This window comes from Salvelinus fontinalis, chromosome 40 (assembly GCF_029448725.1).
Source record: "Salvelinus fontinalis isolate EN_2023a chromosome 40, ASM2944872v1, whole genome shotgun sequence".
Taxonomy (NCBI): domain Eukaryota; kingdom Metazoa; phylum Chordata; class Actinopteri; order Salmoniformes; family Salmonidae; genus Salvelinus; species Salvelinus fontinalis.
Window position 1 is genome coordinate 195667 of NC_074704.1, and position 10060 is coordinate 205726.

The window sequence follows — 10060 nt, forward strand, 5'->3', positions numbered from 1 at the left end:
TTATTGTTTTTTTAATTGTGTAACTTGATATGCCCCCATGAGGTGAAGGAGCTCCTCATAATAACAACAAATGCCGCATCATCCCGCGGATGCGTTACCAGGGGAACGAACCACCACCAACACAGTCACCGTGGGTGGCCGCCTGGCCTGCCAGTGTTTTGGGTTGGTGAATCGGCTATGTGTGCGTCCCATCTCCTTTCTCCTGAAGTCTGCACTTGTTCACAACTTCCCACAAATCTAAAAGCACTGGATTGGTGGAGGATGGGATAGAGGGAGAGTTTCTGTAAGTATTCATTAAAGGACTGTATGTGTATAGGCTAAACATAACCAACAGTATATTTCTTAGTAATTTCCTTTCAAATCAGTGAAGGGAAGTGAACAAGTAAACACTTTGGGGGAAAGGAGAGATAAACAGGGCCGCTTGGTTGGTGAGGGTGGTGGGGACGTGCCCCATGCATGCCTGGTCTAGCTGGCTTGTTGTAGCAACCACGGTTGCCACGGGGAAGGGTCAGAATGAAACATCCCTGCTGTGATGGTAGGATGGAGACCCATAACATAATCATCATCACACAGGCGAGACCGGTGAACACTTTTGGAAAAGCTTTACGCAAATAGTGTATCTTGATAGTATGCATATTGTGTAGACTTAGATATGTTCGCTGGTTATAATTTGACGCATGATTGTAGTTTTACGCATGCATTTTACGCATGACGTTTAACAAAATTGAGGCACATCTTGATTACTTCTAAATAAGCATAATTCGCTGCTCTTGTTTTATGATAGAATAGGCTACGAGGAATGGAGATATTCAATGTACTTGGGAATGAAATCTCTCCGGGAGACACACTACCTCGGCCGTCACACAACGAGACCGTTTGGAGCTTGTCACATTCACCGGGCACCGGACCTTCACCTGTATCCGAGCTCTCTTTCAGCCTAAAGAGCCTTCGATGCCACGACGGCGCGTGAGTACACACACAGTTATCACGGTTACTTAAAAGCAAAAGAAAGCTATGTGTAGGCTAGGAGATGTGGAATAATATAAGTAATACAATGTGGGCACTTTGGGACGTTGTGCGCAACAGAGCGACTGGAGACTATCAAGTCCAGTTGTTATATAGTTAGTTGGAAATCTTTTGATCTTTGTTAGTTAAAAAAATACTTCAATTTCATCCTCCACAGCGACACCCCACGCAGAAAGCTGCGACTGACGCCGGAGCTAGTGACTCCCAGTCCCCCTGGGCCCACACCGGGTTCGACGTGTGGCAGAGGGCTTGCCCCCAAGGGAGAGGAGACGCCGACAGGTCTGGGCAAGCACTGGATGACTGGCGGAGAAATACCCTATGAATGATTAGCGTTCCTCATGGCTTGATGACGCTGGGTAGAGTTAGAATGCATTAGAGGCAGAACTATTGGTTCAATCCCAAATGGGACACTGTTCCCGACATAGTGCACTACTTCTGACTAGAGCCCTATGTAGGCCCCTGTCAAAGTTAGTGCACTATATAGAGAATAGGGTGCAATTTGGGACAAAAACATTGAGATTTAAATCCAGTTTGTCCAGAATGTAAATCTCTGTATATCTTATGTTGAGCATGACTTTTCAGTTTGTGGATCATTTACATGTGTAGCTTCCCTTTTGATATACATTATTCTCAAAGATTTTAAGTCAGATTTTTTTCTCACAATATTCCCTCTATGTAGGTAATGTCCTGACAGACTCCGGGAACAGGAGAAGAGGAGAGAGGTGAGGACACATGGATTCTATAAGCAAAAATTGCAAAGTGATTAGTAGGTGCCTACAAATAACAGGCGTCTGGTGACCCCTTAATTGGGGAGGACGGCTCATAGTAATGGCTGGAACGGAATGGAATGGTATGGAACACATCAAACACATAGTTTCCATGTGTTTGATATCATTCCATTCTCGCCATTCCAGCCATTATTAGGAGCCGTCCTTCCCTCAGCAGCCTCCTGTCTGCTGTCTGAATTACATTTTCAATCATTGTAGTACCATTTACTTTATAGGTTTCTCTCCCCTGCATGTTCTGCTCCTAAAATGGTGAGTGTTTACAAAGAAACTGAGGGAATAATAATCAATAAGGTACTGGAATTGGAACAGAGTGACCTGACTGGAAAAACTCTGGGTTCTAACTATATTCAGGAACATTATCATGTGATGTTCTGGTTCTGGTTGTCCAGAAGCGTCTACGTGTGAAGCTGTCGACCCGGTTCTGCAGCGTTGCAGTTCAGCGGTCAGACCCAGGGGTCAGGGGTCTCAGATGTCAAGGTCAAAGTTCCCCGCCAGGAGGCGGAGCCTTGCATGTCCGTCAGGGTGACATGGAGCTGCCAGATGTTGAGGTGAGATCCATTTGCAGTGTTCCAATGTTCTACCTTGCTCCCTGAAGTTTGCACCCCTACATACAAGTGCATACTTCGGGGAGGAGGGTAGAGAATGATAAACATAGAATCCCCCTATAAACCTGGGGCCCATTTGTGTCATGTTAGTTTTATGAAGTCTGGTTAAAAACAGTATCTCATCAGGCATTGCTCTCTGTACGGCGGGTCAGATCCAGGAGGTGGCATTTCCCTCCCAGTAGCCTCCTGGGTTCTACCATGGAGGACCACACCCTGACTGGAGATTACAGCAAGGTGTGCAACCTCACATCAACATTTTCACAACGTTGTAAAATTTGTTTAAAAAATTCCAGCTGGGTGATAGTAGGCTAGGACAAGACCATGATTGGCTGAATCAGGTGTGTTAGTGCTGTGCTAGAACAATATGTTTAATGTGTGTGTGTGTGTGTGTGTGTGTGTGTGTGTGTGTGTGTGTGTGTGTGTGTGTGTGTGTGTCCACAGACACTACTGTTACCAGTAGAGAGAGTAGAACACCAGGATCTTCACTGCATCTCAGCCCAAACAGTAAGTTCTCTCCTTTCCTCTATCTCTCCTTCCTTCCTTCCCTCCTTTCCTTGTTCCTCCACTCCCACTCTCTATATTCTCCTTCATCCTCTTCATCATAATCATAAAGGATATCCACAGCACACATGTGGACTACAACACTGCTTATTGGACTTCAACATCCTGTTAGCGATGGTATCTAGAGGGTAGTCTCCTGCTAGTACTGTTGCCAGGTTGTTACCGTTGCTGTGGTAAACTGGAGGTGCATTTCTCCTCATGGCCTGCAGGTGGCGTCTCTGCTAAGAGGACAGTACAGCGGTACAGTGGGAGACTTCCTCATCATAGACTGTCGCTACCCTTATGAGTACCACGGTGGACACATCAGGGTGAGGTTTTTTGAGTAAACCAAATAGAGAAATAAACCAAAACCTTGACCATAATATTGATGAAATGTATTTTATTATACATAATAAGTTAACGACTGACCGGTCTGATAACTTATAACCTATTGTATAGGCCTGCTCATCTGAGTCTCTACATATGAGCAGGCCCATACAATAGGTCATAAGTTATCAGACCGGTCAGTTGGGTTACCAGTCAAACGTTTGGACACACCTACACATTCAAGGGTTTTACTATATTTGGACTATTTTCTACATTGGAGAATAATAGTGAAGACATCAAAACTATGAAATAACACATGGAATCATGTAGTAACCAAAAAAGTATTAAACAAATCACAATATATTTAGATTCTTCAAAGTAGCCACCCTTTGCCTTGATGACAGCTTTGCACACTATTGGCATTCTCTCAACCAGCTTCATGAGGTAGTCACTTGGAATATATTTAATTTCAATTAACAGGTTTGCCTTGTTCAAAGTTAATTTGTGGAATTTCTTTCCTTCTTAATGCGTTTGAGCCAATCAGTTGTGTTGTGTTGTGACAAGGTATACAGAAGATAGCCCTATTTGGTAAAAGACCAAGTCCATATTATGGCAAGAACAGCTCAAATAAGCAAAAAGAAATGACAGTCCATCATTACTTTAAGACATGAAGGTCAGTCAATCTGGGAAATTTCAAGAACTTTGAAAGTTTCTTCATGTGCAGTCGCAAAAACCATCAAGCGCTATGATGAAACTGGCTCTCATGAGGACCGCCACAGGAAAGGAAGACCCAGAGTTACCTCTGCTGCAGAGGATACGTTCATTAGAGTTACCAGCCTCAGAAATTGCAGCCCAAATAAATGCTTCACAGATTTCAAGTAACAGACACACCTCAACATTAACTGTTCAGAGGAGACTGCGTGAATCAGTCCTTTATGGTCGAATTGCTGCAAAGAAACCACTACTAAAGGGCACCAAAAATAAGAAGATCTGATGAGTCCAAATTTGAGATTTTTGGTTCCAACCGCCGTGTCTTTGTGAGACGCAGAGTAGGTGAACGGATGATCTCCGCATGTTGTTCCCACCGTGAAGCATGGAGAAGGAGGTGTGATGGTGTGGGGGTGCTTTGCTGGTGACACTGTCTGTGATTTATTTGGAATTCAAGGCACACTTACTTAACCAGTATGGCTACCACAGCATTCTGCAGTGATACGCCATCCCATCTGGTTTGTGCTTAGTGGGACTATAATTTGTTTTTCAACAGGACAATGACCCAACACATCTCCAGCTGTGTACGGGCTATTTGACCAAAAAGGAGAGTAATGGAGTGCTGCATCAGATGACCTGGCCTCCACAATCACCTGATCTCAACCCAATTGAGATGCTTTGGGATGAGTTGGACCTCAGAGTGAAGGAAAAGCAGTCAACAAGTGCTCAGCATATGTGGGAACTCCTTCAAGACGGTTGGAAAAGCATTCCAGGTGAAGCTGGTTGAGAGAATGCCAAGAGTGTGCAAAGCTGTCATCAAGGCAAAGGGTGGCTACTTTGAAGAATCTAAATATATTGTGATTTGTTTAATACTTTTTTGGTTACTACATGATTCCAAGTGTTATTTGATAGTTTTGATGTCTTCACTATTATTCTGCAATGTAGAACATTTTTAAAAAATAAAGAAAAACCCTTGAATGAGTAGGTGTGTCCAAACTTTTGACTGGTACAATATATATACGTTTATATATTTATGTTGTTCTCCATGTGTCCCATAGGGGGCAGACAACCTCCACACCGAGGCTCAGATCCAGGGGGCTTTACTCCAGCTCCCTGCCCTCTACCAGCTGTCCTCCTGGGGCAGAGCTCCCACCAGCCCCCCTGGACAGGCTCCAGATCCAGGTGTCAGTGGTACTTCCATGGGTGGAGTGTTACAGAGGTCCAGCTCACAGTCACATTCACCTGGAAGTTGTACCACTCCACCAGGACAGGGGTCACCCATGGAGGGGTCGTCGCCACGGAAACTGATTGTGTTCCACTGCGAGTTCTCATCAGAGAGGGGCCCACGGCTGTAAGAGAACAACACACACACTCATCTGAACATAGGCTGCACACAAACACACACACGCTGCATGCACCCCCTCATCCCACAAACATACACAACTTCTTGATCCTGATACTGTCTTTTCCCACCTTTCCCCTGTAGATGTCATTACCTGAGAGAGCTGGACAGAGCGCTCCATGCCTCCCTCTACCCTCTGCTCTTCTACCCTGAGCTCTACCTGCTGGAAGGGGGCTACAGACACTTCTACTCTTGCTACCCGGTACGGTTCCTAAGTACATCACTGTAGCGAATTCAGGGGTAGCTCCGATCGCTGTCACTACAACAACTTAACCAGCGTTACGCCAAGAGGGTCGTCCAGTCGCTACATTATGAAGCATGTCTTAAACTGAGATGTAATAGGACAGTTTCTTCATAATCAATGTATACTTCCTACTTATAATAGTGTAGCAAATTTTAGGGGGGAAGGATAGTTACGACTGACACTTGAACCTGGATACCTGTCAGTCCAACAGCTTACCTATCGACAAGGTTGCTAGAGGAGTTGTACTAAAATCACTACGGTATCAACTAAAACAGTGTCTTCTTCATATTCGATGTCTCAGAGCAGTGAATCACAAACTGTCTTTTAAGCGTTTCTCATTTCCCCTTGACTCTCTGAATAAACAAGAGCATTGTTTCTAGTTACAACGCAGAGTGTTGTTGACACAACCCTGAAGGTCTCAGCCATGACCCCCCACCCCCATGATTTAGACATTTAGGGGGGTAGGGTATTCATTTCCAAATGATCTTCTATTCAGCCTATTCATAAAAGCTTTCAATGCATTTTCCCTCTGTTCCTCTGCCTGCCTGCCTGCCTGACTGTGTCTGTCTGTCTGTCTGTCTGTCTGTCTGTCTGTCTGTCTGTCTGTCTGTCTGTATCTATCTGCCTGTCTAGGAGCTGTGCGAGCCGCGCGGCTATGTTCCCATGCTCCACAGGGAGTACAGAGAGCAGCTGGGACGATTCAGACGGAAGACCAAGGCACGACTCCACAAGAGACTGCCGCTCTACAAGACTCACTGATTGGACACTTGCTTTGCATACCAAGTTTCTACGGTTCCCTTTACACAATGGTGACTGCCACCCTTACAGTCTGCTGTCAGATTGGATATATTGGTATCAGGGGGCCGTCTAACAACCACCTGATGCAGATCTCTTTTGAAATGAGTTATCAATAAAGTTGTTTCAATACAAAAAAAAATGTGTCATTATCATGGCCTTACATTGTGACATAATAAACTTCCTTTTTCATGCAAGTGACAGAGAGAGGAAGATATGGCAGCATATGAGTAGCCTATAATACATGTAAAAACAAGCAATACAATAATAGGGTACCCATAAAGTATCTCAATACTACGCATACACCAAACATAGGCCTAAAATTTCATCACTGTGATACGATGGTCGCCTAGGCTACTGTGCTTTCTATCCACTGAACATCCCTGGCTGACGTGCTCCACTGCGCGTTCGCTTCCTCCGCACCGCACACGAGAGGGTTTCTGATTGGTCTAGCGCGGCAGGAAGTCTGTCGGCATTATTCAGAAGGAGCTTTCAAGTTCACAACAGAACAGCCAGCCTAGATAACCGCTCGAACCGAATCCTCATTTCCTATCAGCCACGACACTACTGCGGGGCTTTTCTCCGCATTTGACAACAAGATTGTTGCTCTTAAATTCCCGAGAATACAGCGGAGGTCACGGATTCGAGATGGCTGCGTACAAGTTGGTTCTGATCCGTCATGGAGAGAGCTGCTGGAACCAGGAGAACCGCTTCTGCGGATGGTTCGACGCGGACCTCAGTGAAACCGGGGAGCAGGAGGCGAAGAGAGGAGGACAGGCGCTAAAAGGTGACCCGGTCTATAATGTTACACAGTATAATGTATGTCTCTTTCGTTCTCTCATAGAATTACGACAGAGCATGGAGTGCCATGGAGCGTTTTGCTGACAGATAGTAGGGCAGGCTATTCCCGTTACGCAAGGCGCGGCTTGAGGAAACAGGTAGTTGTGTCACTGCGGCATTATCTGAACCACCACTTGAAGGACTTGCCCGGTGGCATAATGTGAACTGTTATCAGCCCCTACAACCTGAAAGCATGTCTGCTCTCTGTGTAGTGTTGCTGGTCAAATTGAGGTTGTGTTAGGCTTATAGCCTAGCCTGGATAGCCTAAAGCAACTTGCCCCCCAAAACAGGAAATAAGGGTGCATCTCAATAGTCTGAAGTGGACTCCTCTCCTTGTCTCCTTTCCCTGCATAAGTAATATGGTGGTTGTGGATGCCTACCAGCTATTTACTGTAACCTGTAATTCTTTCACCTCTGTGCGGATTAAGGAAAGGAGACGAGGAAACCACTTGAGACTTAAGATGTACCCGCAAGTAAAGAACCATATGTGTACATCACTCATTGACCCCCCCCCCCCCCCCCCCCCCCCCCACACACACACTCTCTCTCTCTAACACCTACTCTCCCTCTCCTCAGATGCTGGCTATGAGTTTGACGTGTGCTACACCTCAGTCCTGAAGAGAGCCATCCGGACTCTGTGGTTTGTCCTGGACGGGATCGACCAGATGTGGCTTCCTGTCCACCGCACCTGGCGCCTCAACGAGCGCCACTACGGAGGCCTGACGGGGCTCAACAAGGCAGAGACAGCGGAGAAGCACGGCGAGGCCCAGGTTAAGATTTGGAGGAGGAGCTATGACACCCCGCCTCCTCCCATGGAGGAGGAGCACAACTTCTACAACAACATCAGCCAGGTGAGAGGGATGCGGACACACTCACACACACACACACACGGGATGCGGATACAGACAGGGACTCACGTACGCACACAGAGGTACACACACAGAAGCATGCACATAGAGGCATACACACATCTACAACATCACTGAACTTTGCAGCACTAACATTCTCTTTCCTGCAGGACCGTCGCTATGGCGACCTGACGGAGGATCAGCTGCCGTCCTGTGAGAGCCTGAAGGACACTATTGCCCGGGCACTGCCCTTCTGGAACGATGAAATCGTGCCCCAAATCAAGGACGGGAAGAGGGTTCTCATCGCCGCCCACGGCAACAGTCTCAGAGGCATTGTCAAGCACCTGGAGGGTAGGTCACTAGGGGCAGTGGGGTGGGGATGGGGAGAGGGAGAGAGAGAGAGAGAACCTCCCTACATCTCAACGCTTACTCATGTTCCAGTGGTCATGCCAGAGTAATGGTATGTTACTGATATTGTTGTTTTTCTGATTGTTATTGTTGACTTGTTCTTGTTATTTACCTCAAGGTATGTCAGAGGAGGCCATCATGGAGTTGAACCTTCCTAGTGTTTAGTTGTATATATGTTGCTGATTGTTGTTGTTATTGTTGTTGACTTCCAGGTATGTCAGAGGAGGCCATCATGGAGCTCAACCTGCCTACAGGGATCCCCATCCTGTATGAACTGGACAAGAACCTGAAGCCTGTAGGGCCCATGCAGTTCCTGGGAGACGAGGAGACAGTGAAGAAGGCCATGGAGGCTGTGGCTGCCCAGGGCAAGGCCAAGAAATAGACACAGCGCCCTCGCGTGGTCAGGAGGCGTCGGTGCGGCTAGAACACGTTATAATAATAATCACATACACAGCGTGACATTACATTATCATGTTTACACGCAGACAGATGTGTGTGTATATATACATACATACATACATACATACATACATACATACACACACACTTCAAATACGCACTCACACACATCACACTATAGGTGGATTTGATAGGTCTTTGCTTTCCTGCACATATATTTTTCCTGCACATTGAGACGTCAGTATTACACAGCCAATAGGAATCAGTAATACTGGATTGTACGGATCATCATAATATGAGTTGATCAAGATTGTTTGAGTTGACCAAAAACACACAGGCTAGGGACCAGCTAATAGGGTATTTACAGTATCCAAAAACACAGGATAGGGACCAGCTAATAGGGTATTTACAGTATCCAAAAACACAGGATAGGGACCAGCTAATAGGGTATTTACAGTATCCAAAAACACAATCAGGACCAGCATATATAGTATTTATCTAAATGGGGAACATGATAGTGTGATTTCTACTGCCATGTAGTTTTGCACTGAGTGAACATGTATGTAAACATTGACGGGCACGTTTGAAAAAGGAAACATTGAATCTCATTGTTATTGTTGTAGCTCTACGGCAACAGTATGTTGTCATGGTTATGGTGGTTATTGTTAAAAGGGGCAGGCGGACCTGTTCTGTACTGCTGACCTTAGAATTGGTAGAGTGGGTGTCCTCATTCAGGAGAGGTTCTATACCCCTTCCACTCATTCTAATTCCATGCTGTTGACCTGTGCTTAGTGTTCTGTGTGGAATAAATAAAGATTAATCTTATTATTTATGAGCTGTCAAATGACTGTGACCCATGTCTGTTTCACAAGCTGCATATTTCTTTACTTGGCAGAGTTCTGATTACATGTTTGTTGGACTATTGAGCAATTTAGTGCTGGACTTGGACTGATATAGGTGCCAGTACTCATTTTGGGTGCCGGTACTGTTTATATTTAGTTGCAGGAGCTCCACAATACTTGTGTGTTAATATTCTATAAAAGGTTCAGGAGCTCAGGCAGTAGAAAAATGTAGGTGCTGGTATTCAGCTCCTGCCCAAGTCAAGCTCTGGAGCAATTACAACAAACGTG

At 45.7% G+C, this 10060-nt stretch overlaps 2 protein-coding genes across 6 annotated transcripts; both read left to right on the forward strand.

Moving 5' to 3' along the window:
• The first annotated feature begins 111 nt into the window (after positions 1 to 111).
• cdc25d (cell division cycle 25 homolog d) lies at positions 112 to 6571 on the forward strand. 4 transcript variants are annotated; one of them, XM_055907329.1, is made up of 12 exons: positions 112 to 283; positions 785 to 966; positions 1184 to 1305; positions 1706 to 1748; positions 2030 to 2063; positions 2204 to 2362; positions 2546 to 2653; positions 2861 to 2923; positions 3190 to 3288; positions 5053 to 5345; positions 5481 to 5598; positions 6274 to 6570. In XM_055907329.1, exons 2-12 carry the CDS (start codon positions 800 to 802, stop codon positions 6397 to 6399), a joined length of 1332 nt encoding a protein of 443 aa, XP_055763304.1. In that variant the 5' UTR covers positions 112 to 283; positions 785 to 799; the 3' UTR covers positions 6400 to 6570. The 4 variants fall into 4 exon arrangements, with proteins under 4 accessions (XP_055763304.1, XP_055763305.1, XP_055763303.1 ...); XM_055907330.1 differs by having other exon boundaries at positions 790 to 966; XM_055907328.1 differs by lacking the exon at positions 112 to 283 and adding an exon at positions 334 to 582 and having other exon boundaries at positions 6274 to 6571.
• Positions 6572 to 6887: 316 nt separating this feature from the next.
• On the forward strand, positions 6888 to 9774 carry LOC129839733 (phosphoglycerate mutase 1). Of its 2 annotated transcripts, none has more exons than XM_055907334.1 (4): positions 6888 to 7222; positions 7852 to 8126; positions 8294 to 8474; positions 8650 to 8735. In XM_055907334.1, exons 1-4 carry the CDS (start codon positions 7084 to 7086, stop codon positions 8694 to 8696), a joined length of 642 nt encoding a protein of 213 aa, XP_055763309.1. In that variant the 5' UTR covers positions 6888 to 7083; the 3' UTR covers positions 8697 to 8735. The 2 variants fall into 2 exon arrangements, with proteins under 2 accessions (XP_055763309.1, XP_055763307.1); XM_055907332.1 differs by lacking the exon at positions 8650 to 8735 and adding an exon at positions 8744 to 9774 and having other exon boundaries at positions 6889 to 7222.
• The last annotated feature ends 286 nt before the right edge of the window (positions 9775 to 10060 follow it).